Source organism: Poecile atricapillus, chromosome 2 (assembly GCF_030490865.1).
Source record: "Poecile atricapillus isolate bPoeAtr1 chromosome 2, bPoeAtr1.hap1, whole genome shotgun sequence".
Lineage (NCBI taxonomy): Eukaryota > Metazoa > Chordata > Aves > Passeriformes > Paridae > Poecile > Poecile atricapillus.
The window spans coordinates 18,412,289-18,430,251 of record NC_081250.1 but is presented as its reverse complement, the minus strand read 5'-3'; the positions used below and the strand labels follow the sequence as shown (position 1 = coordinate 18,430,251).

Below are 17,963 nucleotides of genomic sequence, written 5' to 3'. Positions count from 1 at the left end.
TCAGAATAGACACACACAAAGAAAAAACTGATATCTAAAATATTTTCTGTACATGAACTCCAAAGGTCGTATACATCATGACTCATGTAACACACTAAGGCCTTTACCTATTTTTATTACATCAGTCCTAATTTGGTCCTTCGCTGAGATATAACCACACAATATTTCATTGTTTACTTTTAAGTTACTTAAGTAAACTTTAGTATTCTTGAGGATTATGGCAATGTTTCAATACTTAAAGAATAAAATCCTAACATAAGAGGTTAATACCTCGTGAAGGATTTATTAGATTTTCATGGATATGTTTTCAGACATCAGTTGTACACCCCTCCTCAATCATCACTAGAGGCTTCTTTGTCTATCTGTAACTATTTTTTGTACGTCAAAATGTACAAAGCCTTTTGCCAAAAGACAACAGCAATCCTGGTTAGACAATTACTTTAGGAAAAAATAAATTAGCTTAGTAGCACGTTCACATTTCAGCTGGCCATAACCACAGGTAAAAAACGTGGTTTGATACGCAAATCTATAACCATGGGGAGATGGGGAGAATATCTGATGATACACATAGACGTTTCAGAAGCAAAATAACATTCTTTACTGGAAGAGTAGTTAAGCATTTGAACAGGCTCCCCAGGGAGGTGATGGAGTCACCATCCCTGGAAATGTCAAAAAACCCGAGTAGATTGTGGCACTTTGTGGTATGGTTGAGTGGGCATGGTGGTATCCAGACGAGGGTTGGAGCTGATTGCTTTGAACGTCTTGTCCAACCTCAGCGGTCCTACGATTCCTTGTAAGGGCTAAGGCTCTGTTCCTGAGGATTTGAGATTGCCGGCAACACATTTTTGGGCTGTAAAGCTTCACACCAACACACGTTACAACATGTGTTGTATTGAGATACAAGCGCTTTAGGGATTTCATGAGATACGAGCAGTTTTAGGATTCATTAAGAGCTAATTACACCCTCAAACACGCCCTTGCGGCTCATCTCCCACGAAAACAGCATCACCTCCCACCCCAAACCCCGAGGAGCGAGGGGCGACACCCTGGACACGCGTGGAGAGCACGGCGGCGGAGCGGGGCGGGAGAGCGGCGGGAGAGCGGCGGGAGGCGCGCGGCTCCGCGCGGGGCTCCGCGGCCGCGCTCCGGCGCCTCCCGCCCCGCCCGCCGCGCCCGCCCCGCGCCGCCGGCCCCGCCTCGCGCCCGCGATCAGCTGCGCGCGCGTCACGTGGGCGCGTGTCGAAGGTCACGGCGCCCACAATGGAGCTGTCGCCGTACGCGCAGGGCGGGTGGCGGCTGCTGGGCGACCCCCGCCGCTTCCCCCGCCGCCCCTTCGCCGCCCTCCTCCGCGCCGCCTTCCGCAGCCTCCTGGATCACCCGCAGGCCGGGTTGGGTAAGGCGTGGCGCTGGGGGGGGAGGTGCGGGCCGCGCCGCTCCGCGGAGCGCGCAGGCGGGCGCGGGGCTCCGTCCGCCCCCGCGGACGTTCCCGCGTGTCCGCGCTGCCGCGGCCGCTGCCCGCGCACACGGGCGGGGCGGCTCCTGCCAGCGGACGGCTCCAGGGTGCCGCTGCGCGGGTGTCATCGCTAATGCGCGACCGCTTCATTGAAGCTCCGACCTGTCCCGAATAGCGGGGGCGGGAGGGGTCCCCCCGCGCGTTCGCGTCCGCGGGGTGCGGCGCGCTGAGCAGGCGGTGTGCCCGCTCCTCTGTGACCCTGCGGGGGCCTTCCCGCGTGGGCACGTTCTGCGGCCACCCCGGCACGAGGGTGCGCGGCCGTGCAATTAATTTTGCGGTGTTAATGACTCCGCCGCCGCCTCCGCGGACGGAGGGAGCCGCCGGTGCCGGGCGGGGGTGGCGGGCGGTCCCGGTGCCCCTCCCGGCCGGTGGCCCCAGTCGCGCTTCTCGCCATTAGGCTGCCGAGGATCGCGGACGGGGCTCGCAGAGGAAATTGAGGTTTTCCTTCTTTCTTACTAATTTTTTTTTGTTTTGTTTTCCCTTTCTTTCTTTCTTTTTTTTCTTTTTTTTTTTTTTCCTTTTTTTCTTTTTAATGGGAAGGAGATGTAAAGGCGGCGGGCGCTCAGCGCCGCACAGCCCCGCCTGGTACGGCTTGCCCCAGCCAGTGTTTCAGCCCCTCGCCTTCTCCTCCGCCTCCTCATACCTTGCCTACTTGCTCTGCCCTTTCACTCTGAAACACCAAATGTGTTTCATTTTGAAGTTTTTGTGGGAAAGGTAGCGTTCAAAGGGCGAGCAGCAGTCTTTAGTACTGTGTGCTTGGGTTTGGCAAATAAGTGTGTCATCAGTAATTCATTTATTTTAGACGATCCAGACCTGAAAGATATTGACCCTACGGTATTAAAGCATTGCCATGCTGCGGCTGCAACGTGTATTCTGGAGGCAGGGAAGCAGAAAGCTGACATATCTGCTATAAGGTACTCGTACTTGGAAGCTACACCATTTTTCTAGCGGCTGTTACTTAAAAGTGTACTGCTGAGTTAATGTTAACAGAAAACTAATAAATTCTTTTTTCCCATAGCACATGCCTGGAAGACTGCAAACTGGATAAAGAGAGAATAGAACAATTTTGCACCGAATATCAGGTTTTTAAACTAATTTTTAACATATCAGTTTTTCTCATTTCATAGGAATTTATTGAACCTATATTTCTTTATATATATTTTTATATATATTTGTAATATATATATCTATATATTTCTATATATATTTCTTTCTCTCACTCCAGAAAAACAAGGATGCATTGGAAATCCTATTGGGAAGGTAGGTCAATCACTTAGCGGAGACATAGTTTCTCTTACAATTAGTTTGAAAGTGTCCTGGAAAACACTTCTGCATATTTTAGATGATTAAAGTAAGTAATATTGTTCCCTTAAAAAATAAAGTGCATTTTTAACTAACTCTAGAAAACAGCTGTTGTAACTTTTCTTCATTTGGAATTCTACTCTGAAATAACCTGTTAGAGCTTCCCAAGAAGCATTACCAAGATCATGAAAAAGTTCTTTATTGATGGACAGCTTGAGAAAATGACCTTTTCTCTTAACATAGTTGTGTCTTTCAGCATAGGCAGATCTCCTCTCCATATAACTGATGTGTCTTGGCGCTTGGAATATCAGATCAAGGTAATTTTAACAGATCATGGTGTTTCTGTAGTCTGTTTTAATGCTGAGACCTGGCATTTTTATATGTTCTTTGTTTTTAATTTAGAACAATCAACTTCATAAAACTTATCAGCCTTCCTATTTGGTGACCTTAAACGTAGAGGTACTGTATTCCCAGCACCCTCAAAGGAAAAAATGCAGTTTCATTAGATTTTTTAAAATAAAATAGACATTGCTGTTTCTTTGCTTTTTTTCCCCCTTCAGAACAGTGATTCAGGATCACACCCAGATGTTAGTTTTAGTTGTACGATGGAGCAATTACAGGTACTTGTTTCCTTCATCATTCTATGCTTAGCCCCAATTGTGGATAATGTCTTGCCAAACAAAATGAAATCATATACACTGTTACTTAAAAAAAAAAAAAAATCCAGTACTGGGGGGGGGGGGAGGGTAAGAAAATTTTCCATGAAAGTTTTCCAAGTGTATTTTTACTGTCTTTTCAAATAAAGTTGCAAAGTAACTGAATTTAGTTGCGTGGGGAGTGTTTTACATACGTGCATAAATATTTTGTCTGTTTTCATAACTGTAATCCATATGTATATGTGGGAGGAAACTCTTCATTTTCTGAAACTCCGATTTCCCGTGCTTTAGAGAAATGATTAAAGAAGCTGGTTCAGTGATTTAAATGTGTCATGATTAAAAATAGAGAAGGAACTGAAGGCTCTTCAGTGGTGTTAATGACATGTAAGAAATGTCCTGAAACAAACGTTAATCTTTGTTTAGCGATTTAAATGTGTAACTGAACAATAGAGGTATTGTAATGCTTGGAAGTGTCCAAACTGTGGAGGATCGGGAAGAGGGCTTGGTGGGAGAGGAAAAGCAAGATATTAAAACTTAAGTTTTACACCTACTCTTGTTAAATGTGTCTCAAAACTTGTCCTTTTGTCAGTAATGAGTGTTCCTAGTCAGTTTGCTGGCATTGTGAAATCTGATGTACTTTGGCTGAAGAATGGTCCTACTACAAAATTGCACTCAAAATATTTTCAGTGTTTTAGAAGTCCATCTTGTACTTCAAAGCCTGAAGCAAATGTCAGCATTAGCCATTGTGGCAATACCAATAAAATCTACGTGTTAATAGTAAGGATCTATTTTAGGAGAAAATACATTTTCCTTCAGTTCCAAGTTTTCTGACTACATTGTAAAATACAGAGGTATTTAATTATTTGCTTGCGTTGTTCATCAGTAGCAACACTTCTTTGTGCTACAAGGTGCTAGTTTCACTTGCACCTCTGTCTAAAAAAAACACAGTTCTTCTAACTGACCTTTTAAAAATAATCTTATTCTAAGACTCTATTTCATCTCATAGGATTTAGTGGGAAAGCTAAAAGATGCTGCAAAAAGTCTAGAACGAGCGACTCAGATGTGATTGAAGGAAGGTGTCAGCCTGCTGAAGCACTCTCCTTCCTAAGTGTCTCCTAAACGACAAATGTCTTTCATCTCTTGATGCAAACTGGGGTTTTTTTAAGTCCTTGGATGTAAATTAAGCAAAGCAACTTTTTTACGTCTGCACTGGGTATTCCTTGCTCATGTAATCTTTTTTTTATTAACTCCCGTTAAATATCTGTTGAACTGTCACGTCATCAAAGTGTACCTTCTATCTTATTTTGTATATTTTTACAACTGTCACTGCTAATTTTTCTCTCTGATCTAATAAAAGTTTATTTGCGCCTGTTGTACTCTTTCTGTGGATGAATTAGCTGTACCTAAAAGTAAGATGCTAAACGTTAGATCAGCTTGGTGAGGCAAAAGCGCCTTCTTCCCGTGCCGCGGCTACGGCGCGTTTGCTAAATCGCCCGCCGCGCTTTGTCATTTCCAGCCGATCTTAACATCTCTCCTACCGTGAAAAGTTGGACCCCGGCGCGGGGGAGCAAGAAAGGATTCGGTTTAATCTTGCGGACCCGAGGCGCCTCACGAAAAGCCGGCAGGTTCCGCGGAACGGAGCGGAGCCGGGTGGCGGCTCCGGCTCGACGGCGCGGCTGCTGCCAGCATCTCCCGCTCGCCTCGGGCCGCGCCCGGCTCCGCTGTTCTCCGCGGGGCCGCTCGCTCCTCCGGCAGGTGCGGAGGGGCTACGAGGCGCGGTCCGTCCGCACCTGCCGGCGAGGGAGAGCGGCCCCGCGGAGGATGCGCGGCGGCGGCCGGTCTCTCGCCGCGGAGCAGGGCTTTCTCCTCTCCGCTCCTCCGCGCCCCAGCGGCGGGCGGCGTCTTATCCTCGCCGGAGGCGAGCACCGCGAGGGTTTCCCCGGTTCCCTCCCTCCCGCTCCGGCGGCCGTCCGTCCCGCCCGCGGGGTGTGGGGACACCGCGGGTCCCCGCGCCACCGGCTCCCGCCGCCGCTCGGGGCGGAAAAGCTTCCCGCGGCCCTCGAGGGGACGCGTCGCCTCGACGCCGGCGGCCCCGGGCGGGCGCGGCGGGGCGAGAGGCGCGCGGCAGCGCGCACGCGGTGGCGGAGGCGCGAGGCCGCGGAGCCCCCCGGGGGTCCCTCCGCGGCGGGACGGGGCGGCCGGGGGCGGGAGCGCGCAACAAGTGCGCGGAGGGTGGCGAGGGCCGCGGGGCCAGGGTGACGGGCGGCGTGTGGGGCCGGCGGGCGTGCGGGCTGTGGGGCTGCGGCGCGGGGAGGATGGAGAGGGCAGCGCCGGGCAGGGCGGGGGCCGCGGGGCGAGAGCGGGGAGCGCAGCGGCTGAAGGGGAGCCGCGGCGCGGGCGGAGGGAGCGCGGAGAAGGAGGGCGGGAGGCACTGGGGCTGCGGCGGGCGGGGGGAGGCGGGCGGGAGCCGCGGAGCGGGGCCGGGGGTCGGGGCGGGCGGTGAGGAAAAGGAGGAAAAGGAGGCATCGGCGGCGCGCGGGCGAGCGCGTGCAGGGCCGGGGGGAGGGGAGGGAGGGAGGGGGTGGCGGGCGGGGGAGGGGAGGGAGGGAGCGAGCGAGGGGGGAGGCGGAGGGGGAGGAGGCGGCCGGGTTGCGGGATTGGGTCACGGGGAGGCTGCCGGGCCCCGGCGGCAGCGCCGCTAATTCCCAGGCCGCCCTTAAGGAATGAGGCGCCCCACGTGACGCTGGCGGGGCGGGCGAACTCCGAGCCATTTTGGGGACGGTGTCAGTTTCCACTGTGTGCCTTCAGCGTTGCATTCTTCCCTCCTCCGCCCTCCTCCCGCCCGCCCGCCCGCCCGCCCTCCTTCCCTCCCCGGGTCCCCGCCACCAACTATGAAATAACAACAACAATAATACTCGTAATAATAACAATAATAATAAAAGAAGGAACGCGAGAGAGGCCGCGAGGCGGAGCGGGGGGCAGAGGGAGAGACAATGGGCTGGTGGAGAGCGGACTCATCCGGACCGGGGAGACTGTGCGCTCCCAGCGCCTGAGCCGCCCGGGCGGCCAACTCGGAGGGAGCGAGAGAGCGAGGGAGCGAGCGAGAAGGGCCCGCGAGGAGCGGAGGAGACCCGGGCGTTCTGTAACTAAAATGAGCGGAGCGCAGCGGCGGCGGCGGCAATAAGCTTATTGCAATTGACAGCGTCTGCAGTTCATTTCAAGATGGCCGCTTGGCTCACATTCATTTTCTGCTGAACGACTTTTAACTTTCATTGTCTTTTTTGGCCGCTCCGATCATCACCCACCGGCTCCGTTTTCCGGGTACGTATGAAGCGAGGTGTCGCCTTACCAAGGGCGGGGGGCGAAGGGGGCTCGGCGGCGGTTTTCGGCCGGTTTGGGGGCTGCAAAGGGGCGCCTAGGTGTCCCCCGAGCTCTCCGTATGGGAAAAGCGCTGACAGGCTGCTCTAGCCACACACACACATACAGACACGCAGCAGCAGCAGCCTGTGCACTCGCTCGCGTTACGCACCCACATTTGCAAATTTTAGTTCCTTTCTTTCTCCAGACGCCCCCTAAAACCTTTCTGTGCACATGGCCCCCGAGGAGAATATTTATATTTCCCGACCCTGCTGCCAGCCCGGCCCGAGCGCCCTTTGTTTAAAGGCAGATTTTGATTAAACAGGGACGTTCGAGAAATCTGGAGCTGCCTGGGTCAAGTGATTTCAGTCCTCCTCGAAAGAAATGTGTCTGGGGGGGGTTAAAATGTCAGATAACGCACCCATTTTATAGAGACGGAGCCAGCGGGGGGTAGCGATCCTCCTGGGGGGGTTGTTAGGCGCCGGGGCACCCAGCAGAAAATGTTATTAACTTAAGTTGGACAAGTACTTCTGTGAAATTGGATGGGTTGTAAGATGGCGGTTCCCAGTTGTTTCCAATGTCTCCTCTTACATTTCTGCTCTAAATGCTGAACTTTAGGGGTTTGTGCCTACTGGGAGAGGCAAGGGGTGGTCAACGCCGAGAAAGAACTTTTTTGGGGGGTAAGGATAGCACTTTTAATGCGTTCTTGGGGAGCTGGGGCGGGCGGTTTGCTGGAGCCTTTGGAGCAAAGGTGATGTGTCTGCGGGACGCGGAGGGGGGGTGGTGTGTGTGAATTTCTTTTCTCTGGTTGGTATTTTTTTTTCCCCTGAGCCCGGGAAGGGTAAATTTACATGAAATCTTTTGTCAGATCTTAAAGATGTCACGAGTGGGCTCCTCGTGCTGCTTATGGGCAGCACTTGAAAGTTGCTTGTGTTTTCTTTTTATAATTGAATGGCCTTGGCAGTTTATAAAGCGGGATGTTTCTGTGTGTTTGATGTAAGCATTTGTAAATAATCAGGTAAAAATAAGCAGGAAAAAAAATCGCATTTCCATAAAAGTGAAGCAGTAGCTTTTCAGCCTCCAAAAACTTTGATTCACTCCTCCACTCTCCAGAAAAGTCGAAGAGATCCCGGGCATGTGTGCCCCTTTGCAAGCTTGGCGCTAAAAGAATTTTTTTGCGTAGTCTGTAGTGGAGAGAGCAGCTTCAGTAATGGGACTGTCCCTAAGAGCAGGGACGTCCAGTACAGTCCAGTAAAACTACTTTGAGTGACTCTGTGCAGCCCGTCCTGGAAACTGAGACTTGTGTTGCACTTTACCAGGGACACTGGTGATGTCTTGACCTACCTGATCGCTTAGATATTACAAAATTAGCATTTTAGTGTATTTTTAAAAGTAGATGGATTGTGTCTTACGCCTAGTCCCAGGGAGGTGATTTAAGAGACCGGGGTCCTTTTGCACTCTGTTGCCAATATTCAGGTCTTTTCTCACTGCTGCGAGTTGAGCAAAGATACTTGAGGTTCGTGTGCCTCATCTGAAAGAACTACTGTCCTCTCCTTTAAAGCATATGCGGCCATTCTTAAGCGAAAGAGTAATAACAGGCTCGATAGTACAAGTGGCTCTAGCTGATAATGGGTGAAGATGTAGAATGAAGGCTGCTTTATTCCTGATGAGAGTTTTCTGAGAAGAGATGGGTACAAAGTACACAAATCTACCCGAGCGATGCTTCTATTTTTTATGTATGTATTTTCTGATAGAGACCTGTCGAGCAAGGTTTGATAGCTTATTGCCTTTATGGGATTTTTAATAATGTAGCTGATTCTTAGCAGGAGAATGCACTTCTGTTTTTCTTCATTTTGGTATAACTTGTTTAAGGCCTCTGTATAATCGGTTGGCTGGCAGTGTTTACTTCTAGCAGGTATTATCCACATATATTTTATGTTTAGTTGCTCCATGTGTCAATGTGTAAATATATATTGTCCCGGCTAAGAGGCTGTTTGTATTTCTGTGAAGTGTTGGCATTCACCGTGCGATCAGCAGGAGCAGAAAAAACATCTGAAAGGGTTTCCCTCGTACCAAGATATTGAACCCAGGCTGCCGTAGTAAAATGTGCTGCGTTCATGTTACATCCCCGCAGGCACAGACACGCGTGTGCCTGTGCGGGTCGCTTTTGGGGAGAAATTAGGTTCCTAGTTCAGCTCACTGGGGAAAATCACTGATTTTCAAGATAGCTCATAGCACGTTGAAAATGTTTTAACTTTGGGCAATAAATAATCCGCATTTAGGGGTTGCTTCGACAAAACAGGTTTCACGGTTGAATTTAATCCCCCTCCATTTAGGAAGGGGCTACGCCTGCGTGAAATAAACGCGTTAATGTCTTGAAAGGTTTGTCCCAGTCTGTCAGGGCTGGGAAGGAATTCTCGGTCAGCCGACTTGTGTGACCTCGGTCACTGCTGGGGTATTTTTTTTGGTTTAGATATTTATGAATTATAAGGTAGTGACTTGAACAAATAAAACACAGAACCGTGAAAGCAGCCTGTCCATGTGTAAGTACCTAAAGGGAGTCCAGAGCCGCTGGCTTCAGGGCGCTGGACACTTCAGAGAGGCACGCAGAAACTCCGTCTCTGCCTTTTCTGGGAAAAGCAAAACCTCGGTATCAGTTTAAAAGGAAGAAGCAGAGGGTCAGGGACCCTGGAAGCGACATTTAAACCGCAGTACAATGCAGCGGGGGTCTTGCTTTCCCGCACGGTGCTGGGAACAGCTTTGGGGACCTGGTCTGGCTTGGTGCTTCTGGAACTTTGATTTTCTTTGTGCTGGCCGGCTATGGTTTGATGTTGGGGGGTTTTATCTGCTGTTCACTCGAGGGTTCTCCTGCAGCAACAAGAGAAGTTTCCTGGTCGGGGTCGCTCGTTGGCGCTGTGCACACTTCTGACGAATATTGTACCCCTGTCCTGGTCAGTTTGGCTGACGTTCAAAGCTTTTAGAAAGCTTAGCTTAGCCCTTTTTTTTTTTTTTTTTTTTTTTTTTTTTTTCCCTGCCTAACATTGAAGTTTGCGAGTAGGCTGCTCGCATCTTGAGCATACGGTGCTGCGGTGAGAGGTGGCTCTCAAGCTCTGCCTCGGGAGGAGAGGGAACCAAGGACAGGAGCTGGTGTGCTGGGAGCACTGACCTGGGGAAATTAATAGCTTGTACTGGAGCAACGTTGTTACTTTACATTTTTCAGGATCTGGTTGACAGAAAATAATTTACTCTACAATTGACGTGGCTGACAGGGTTTTTTCCCCGTGTGTGCTTTTCCCTTTATCTGGTATTCCCTCTCATTTTAAACAGCGTGTATGCATGTAGCGTTGGTGCCAGTGCATCCGATGGGGTTTTATGGGTTTCAGACTATGAAAATGACATTTGTTTTTCACTCTTGTCTCTGCATTGTGTTGACAAGGTGTTGATTTAGCTTTAGGAATGATCTGGTCACATGGTCCTTCGCATGTTGTCACTAATGTACCGTTTAAAGTCGGTTTGGGCTTTTTCCCCCTTCTCGGTGTGCTTTATTGCTGAAAAGGGGGGTTACTTGAGCATCCGGAGACTTGTTTTCTCCCGTCCAAGCACCTTACTCTGGTGATGCAAATCTCCTTACACCTTTCGCAAAACTTTGCACCGCGCTTGCCTCGTCCGCGGGATGATTTTCAAACAAGCGTCAAAAGGTGGGAGAAGGAAAGAAAGAGAAAGAAAATGAGTTGGGGGTGAGAGAAAGGTAGGACGGAGAAAAGTGAGGAAAGCAGAGAAGGAGGAAGCGGGTATGCCGGCGCGGGAGCTGGGGCTCGGCACCCCACTGGTGGTGCAGGGGGCTCGGTCCCCGGGAGCGCGGCGCGGTTCTGCTCGCCGGAGGGAGGGCGCGGAGGGGGAGAGGAGCTATCTCAGACCAGCTCCTCGCACCGAGTCGACGTGGAGAGAGGCCCCTGAGAGGATCCGAAATGGCCGAGGCTCGGGAGGAGCCTCTGGCACTCGCCTCCGCCAGGCTGAGACCCCAAAGCCCGGTGCCGCCCCCGCCGCCCGGGCTGCCCCGCACCGCGCCCGGGCACCCTCCGGGCTGTGGCACCGGACCCCGCCCGGGCCGCTCCCGCCCTCCCCCTCCCCTCCCTTCGCAGCCGGGCTCCCAGACCCCCGCGGGCTCCTTGGCTCCTCCAGCCCCTCCGCCAGCCCCCGGGCCTCGCGTCCCACCCCCTGGCCCGGCCCGGCCCGGCCCGGCCCGCCCCCCCGGCCGCCCCCCGCCCGGCTCTCGTGTGTTCCCAGCGGTGGCAGGATGCCAAGTGTAAGTGTAAGTTGCTATAGCAACCCCCTCGGAGAGCGGAGCAGATCCGGATCGGCACCGAGCCGCAGCAGCAGCCGCCCGGACCCCCCCGGCGGGCCGGCCCCGCCGCCCCGGTGCCCGGCCCCGCTCCGAGGTGCGTGTGTCCCCCCCGCTCCGTCCCTCCCCCCGCCGCCCCTCCCCGCGCTCCGGAAATGCCAGGGCAGCCGCACCGGGAGGCGCTGGTTCCCCTTTGTGCTGCTCGCCGGCAGCCCGGTGCCCGCCGTGTCGCCCCCGGAGCTCCCCGCCGCATCGCCGCCGAGCCGCCCGCGCAGCCCGAGCCGGCCGGTGCCGCCGCGCCGCGGGAACGGCCCGTGCCCGCCGGGGAACGGCGCGGTGGGTGCCGCGGAACGACCGCCCCTCCGCGGGGCTGCGCCCAGGCCGGCCCGGGGCGGTGCGGTGCGGGGACGCCCCGCCGGCCTCGGGACCGGCCCTCGCCCGGCCCCGCGCCGCCGCCGCCTTCGTCTTCCGCGCTTGGTCTTCCTCTGCGCCGGGGGATGCGATGCGATGCACGGGGGAAGGGGATGCGCCGGACCGCGGCACCTGGGACGCCGCCGCGCTCGTCCCCGCTGACCGGTCCTCTGTGTGTGTGTGTGTATTTCAGAGCCGCTCCTCGCCACGCCAAAATGCACCGAACAACCAGAATCAAAATAACCGAGCTAAACCCCCATCTCATGTGTGTGCTCTGCGGCGGGTACTTCATTGATGCAACGACCATCATAGAGTGCCTCCACTCCTGTAAGTACGACCGGGCGCTCCGCGTTTTTCACCCCCCGCCGCTTCCCTCCTTTCCCGGCATCCCGGGAACACACACGAAAAAAAACAAATCCCCCGAGCCCAAATCCCCCGAGGGGCTCGGGACCGACGCCGTCCTCCTCCCCGACGGGAGGGGAAGTAGGTGTTCCAGCCGCGGTGCAGATTTTCTGAGGACGGCCCTACGGTCTTTGTTAAAGTAATAATATATGTACTATAAGCGTCTCCTTTTCATGGTAATTGAAGCTTATTTGGGTAGTTGTTTAGCTTAAGCAGCGTGTTGCTGACAATGGACGATTTGCTCTAGCTTGCATAGTTTAGAAAATCGCACCTTTATCTATGCATATCTGAGCGGCACCTAGGAGCATCACTAAAAGCCTGTGGTGTTTGACTTACAGTCTGTAAGACCTGTATCGTGCGTTACTTGGAGACCAGCAAGTATTGTCCTATCTGTGATGTCCAAGTTCACAAAACTCGACCGCTTTTGAATATAAGGTAGGAGAAAGTTGCACGCTGCATCTCTCGTTTTGCTTTATATGGGAAGACCAGCAGTAGTCGGTGTCAATGTTATCTCTAGGTCTGCAATTTAAATCTGAAAGGACTTGTCAATTTACAAGCTACCTCGTGTTTATGTGCTCTCTTTGGAGTTCCTTCACTGGCTGAAACTGAAGATGCCTCTAGATGTGAGACAGAAAGTTTTTGTTGGTCTGTTTTAGCATGCACCAGTCACTGATGCCTCTTCCCTCTCCCCCATTTCCCTGTACCACCCCGACAGTTCTTGCCTCTGATTTCTGTATCTCCAAGACATGCATCACTCCAACCACACGTCTTAGTCATGAGTACTCCTGCTGCAACTTCCCAAACTAAGAGGCAAAAGCCTTTAAAATATCATCCGCCATTCAGAAACTTTTTTGTTGTCAGCACTGAATTTTGCTCTCTGAACTTTCTAGGGAGGACATGTAGTTTTTAAGGCCTTCCTTCAGTGTGAGAGAGTTCTTTTTCAATTGTGGTAACATGGATGAGTTCTGGTTCAGGGCGGTATTTAGAGCAGGGTTAGTTTGATTACAAGGTCCTGTAAGTTAACTTTTTATGACTGGCTTCCCACTTTGTAGAAGATGCCTTGTTGTTGTGAAAGTTTATAAGTGAGGAGCTGCCATTTGGATTAAAATATTGCTTCATCTGCTTAATTTTATGTTGTGCGGTTATTCTTCTTTCAGGTCAGATAAAACTCTCCAAGATATTGTATACAAGCTAGTACCAGGCCTTTTCAAAAGTAAGTAGTTAAATCAGGTATTTTATTAAGAGTAGAAAAACAAAATCAGAGCCGCTATCCTGTATCAATACCGTGAGTTACAGAGTAACTACTAAAAGGAAAATCTATGCTTTTCCATCTAGATGAAATGAAAAGAAGAAGGGATTTTTATGCTGCTCATCCGTCGGCTGATGGTAAAAGCTTCTCGTTCGCAACTTTAATATGTGTAGCATTGAGCTAGATGTTTTACTGTTTCCTTCTTAATTTACAAGTGATGTATTACCGTCACAGAATTTTAAGAAGTCAGCATAATAAAAGTTTATTGTTTTAACAGTCAGGTAGCTTTCATTCATTATCTTACTGTGAAGATTTTTTTTCTTGTTACTGAGAATTGCAATTCTTCCTGATTTGAATTTCAAAATGTAAATTATTGTGGAAATTTCTGTGCAGCTGCCAATGGCTCTAATGAAGACAGGGGAGAAGTGGCTGATGAAGACAAAAGAATTATAACAGACGACGAGATAATAAGCTTATCCATTGAATTCTTTGACCAGAATAGGCAAGTTCCAGAATGGCAAAATTTTATGTTTACCTGTTTGATAGCACCTGTATTTATTATTTGTTGTAATTGTTAATTTCTTCTCACAGACTGGAGCGAAAAGGAAATAAGGAGAAAGAAAAATCAAAAGAAGAGGTAAATAACTTTCCTTTACTCTAGAGGAAACATATCACAGACACACACAACTTTGGGGCAGGTCTGTAGGTGAGAAAAATATGTAGTTATGTGTATCTAGAACAAAGGAAGCACACCTCCTGTTATGGTACTAGGTACAGAAGAGGTGAAACATTTTCATACAGCTGCATATGCAGCCAACTTTTTAATTTTTTTTTTTTTTAAATTAAAAACGCCCACAGTATTATTTCTAAAGTAGAATCTGTTTTTCTGTCAAAGTTTGGGAAAAATATGTAATAATTTATAAAAAAATAATATGCATTGCATAGGTACCCTAAAAGATACTAAATATAATACAAATATTTGCATACATATTTAGTTACAATTTTAAATTACTTTCTCTAGAACTGTAATTGTCGCTTATTTCTGATTTGCCCTCCAAAGACAGCAGGCATTGTTGTATTACAGTTCATAATTTAGTAAGGTGCACTTTTTTCAACATGAAACGTTAGAATACATCTTTGGTGGGAGTAATTGCTCATTCTCAGTAGACTGATTTTCTTTACCATGCCACTAGGTGAATGACAAAAGATACTTGCGCTGCCCAGCAGCAATGACAGTGATGCATCTAAGAAAGTTCTTGCGGAGTAAGATGGATATACCTAACACTTTCCAGGTACCCGTGGGGAAAGAGTGATTTTTGTTTGTTTGTTTGCATTCTTTGGGGTTTCTTTTGGTATGACTCATTTTCTCATTACAGCCAGTTGCAGCAAGTGGTAGCAGCCAAGTATTTCTGGTGTGTGCCATACGTTATTTGGTTTATTTTTAAAATATCTGTCTGTAGACTTCAGTGACACTGTAATTTTTTTAGTGCTGTAAATACCAAAGTATTAAAAAATTGCTCCTTGATGTATTTGTGATATCTGTGACAGTGGGGCTATTTTTACCTCAGAGCAGTCATGTGCTAGGGGTAAATGCCTGGATGCTCCTTAATGCAAGGGTTTGTATCTTGCACAGATCGATGTGATGTATGAAGAGGAGCCTCTGAAGGACTACTACACCCTAATGGATATTGCCTACATCTACACCTGGAGGCGGGTGAGTATTTCCAGCATGCTCCCAGGAGGGTGCAGGTCACGGCCTGGGCAGGGCACTTACCAGGGTCTCCCTTTTGCTTTGCAGAATGGGCCTCTGCCCTTGAAATACCGTGTCCGACCTACTTGCAAGAGGATGAAGATCAGTCACCAGAGGGAAGGGTTGAACAACAGTGGGGAGCTGGAAAGTGACTCTGGGAGCGACAAGGCGAGCAGCCCAGCGGGAGGCATCCCCTCCACCTCCTCCTGTTTGCCCAGCCCCAGCACACCAGTCCAGTCTCCTCACCCCCAGTTCCCCCACATCTCCAGCACCATGAATGGCACCAGCAGCAGCCCCAGCAGTAACCACCAGTCCTCCTTTACCAACAGAGCTCGGAAAACATCAATAAATGGCTCCTCAGCCACTTCATCTGGTTGATGTGCCAACCAGGCTACCACCCTTGCCCCTCCTTTATATAGATCTCTCCATGCCATTACAGCTTTATAGATGCTAATCCATGTGACTATCATCCAAATTGCTTTCTTTTGTAGTAACACTGAACTTGGCTATAAAAGTCGGACTAGGTGACATTCAGGATGGACGTTAATGGAAACGCAAGTTTGAAATGTAAATTGTTTTCAGAGGACTGGGAAGCAAACAAAAGTTACACCTTCACCTGTTCTGAATGATGTGGAGTTGTTTCTGTCCCCATCATCTGGAGCCAGGAGACTCCAGAAGTCAGTACAAATCCTGGGAAGTAGTTTGTTAATCCAGACTAACTCCTCCATTGCGTTCTCTTTGATTGTTATTGTTCTTATACTGTTTTGTGAACCTGTAGAAAGCAAGTGCTTTTTCATCTTGAAATCCAACAAAATTGAAAGAATATGCATAGAAAAATGCATATATGTAGCCATGTCACTGTGAATAACAATTTTTGCGTATTAGCCATTTTGATTCTTATGTTGCATCTTTTACTTCTCTGTTGCTGCGCAGAACCGATCAAAAGAAAAGTAAACTTCAGTTTTACAATCTGTATGCCTAAAAGCGGGTATTACCGTTTTATTTACTGACTTGTTTAAATGATTCGCTTTTGTAAGAATCAGATGGCATTATGCTTATTGTACAATGCCATATTGGTATATGACATAACAGGAAACAGTATTGTATGATATATTTATAAATACTATAAAGAAAATATTGTGTTTCATGCACTCATGATATGGTTGTTAAATTTCTAAACTGGTTCGACCCTTGCAGATGCCGCCTGTTTGAGCTTTGCTCATACTGCAAGAAACACGTTGCGTGTGAGAGCTACAGTATTGGGAAAGCACATTCAAGTCTCTGATAACCTGGAGGCAATTGGCAATCTTAAAAGGATTTTACTTGCTTTGTCTTTTTTTTTTTTCTTTTTTCTTCCAAGTGGAATATTTTTACTTTACCAAATGTTGAAGTGATACAGTGAAAAAAAAGAAATCAAGGGAGGTGGAAGTTTTTGACCTGTTTGATTACCTTTTTATTATTTGGTGTGGTGGGACTGTGTTTTTAAAAGCACATGGAATCATTATAGAAGCCATAAACTATTTGATATAAATTTTAAGGAACCAGCAAGTGGCTGGATGAAGGCATTTTATCTAAATTTGTTTTAATATATATGTATGTGGTACAGTACTAACTTCATTAAAATTTAACTGGTACTTTAATATTTCCAATAAATTGTGGAGAATGCCTTCTCTTTAATGGCCTGCAAGTAGGTGCATTTCATTAGAGGCTTCTAAGGGTGGGGTTTTTTCAGTAGGAGGAACTTTTCCACCATAAAATATGAACAGCCCAGAACACTTTTCAGTTTGTGCTTTGCTTTGGTCGAACTTTGTGTGTGTTCATCACCCATCAGTTATACATTTGTGAGGGTGTTTATTCTATATGGATATTGTTTCATGTTTGTACGGAAAAATTGTAGTTAAACATTTCATTGTCTCCAGTCTGCAAAAGAAGCACAATTCTTATTGCTTTGTCTTGCTTATAGTCATTAAATCATTACTTTTGCATATAAATTGCTGTTACTTGTCCTGCTTGTTTTTATAGACCAGGTGATTGCAAATCCTCCACAAGGTTATTGCTTATTGATGTAAATGTCTTGTTAAACAAGAGTTGATATTTTTTCCTGTAGTAAACATGTACAGTTCAATTTCAACAGTAAAAGCTTCAGTTTTATATACACAAATAACGTTCATTTATAGCTGATCAAAGAAATAAATAAAAGGGATAATTCATTGAAAAGTAGCAAATTACCTCTGTTGATAATGTGGTGTTAAAGGACAAACATATTGTTCTCATGGGAAGTATTTCTGGGTGTACCAAAGATTTTTGTGAACAGGACAGTATAGCATACTAAAATAACAAAGGGGGAAAAAAAACCCTCTAGAAAATGCTTTGGTAGCCTGTCTTGAAAACATTTGCTGTTCTTTATTTGACCCCGATTTATTCTTGAAAATAAGCAAATGGTGCATCGTCACATCCCAGTCAGCCACAGGTTTTACCTCCTATCTGCTCAAACTTAGCCCCTGTTAAACTGCACTGTCTGGGAAGGGAAGAACTTTTTTTTTTTTTTTTTTTTTTTTTTTTTTTTTTGGTGATGGCGAGTGCCGTGTTCTACCTGTGCTGCCCTGGATTACTTTTTAAAGCCTCAGTAGAACTAAATACGTTTTAATATAAAGATATCTCTCAATGTGACCGAATGTCTATCTTGACACGATAGCCTCAGCTACATGAGTGAATCACACTGTAGTGGTTGAATTATTTAGCCCCAAAACCAGCGCTGAACCTGCAGCAGAGGCTTGTACGTTAGCACACTGATCAAAATGTGCTTAATTTTACTCGAAATAGCAGTTAATCACTGCTGCTAGCATCAATACGGAGCTATTCTCGGTCTTTGTGGAGTGCCCGTGAAGCACTCTGCAGTGAAACATGAGTTGGTTATATCCCTTCGAGATTTACTGAGCTCTTAAAGTATTTTCGACATCTCCCAATTTGACATCTCCTGT

General features: G+C 48.4%; 2 protein-coding genes across 2 annotated transcripts; both read left to right on the top strand.

The window, feature by feature from the left end:
• Positions 1-1,235: 1,235 nt before the first annotated feature.
• Positions 1,236-4,838, top strand: COMMD3 (COMM domain containing 3). Its single transcript, XM_058832295.1, has 8 exons — positions 1,236-1,393; positions 2,316-2,427; positions 2,532-2,595; positions 2,739-2,773; positions 3,072-3,132; positions 3,218-3,274; positions 3,376-3,435; positions 4,478-4,838. Exons 1-8 carry the CDS (start codon positions 1,261-1,263, stop codon positions 4,535-4,537), a joined length of 582 nt encoding a protein of 193 aa, XP_058688278.1. The 5' UTR covers positions 1,236-1,260; the 3' UTR covers positions 4,538-4,838.
• Positions 4,839-6,324: 1,486 nt separating this feature from the next.
• BMI1 (BMI1 proto-oncogene, polycomb ring finger) lies at positions 6,325-17,191 on the top strand. Its single transcript, XM_058832294.1, has 10 exons — positions 6,325-6,792; positions 11,775-11,908; positions 12,322-12,418; positions 13,141-13,196; positions 13,319-13,369; positions 13,626-13,734; positions 13,824-13,869; positions 14,426-14,524; positions 14,866-14,946; positions 15,031-17,191. Exons 2-10 carry the CDS (start codon positions 11,797-11,799, stop codon positions 15,358-15,360), a joined length of 981 nt encoding a protein of 326 aa, XP_058688277.1. The 5' UTR covers positions 6,325-6,792; positions 11,775-11,796; the 3' UTR covers positions 15,361-17,191.
• Positions 17,192-17,963: the final 772 nt, after the last annotated feature.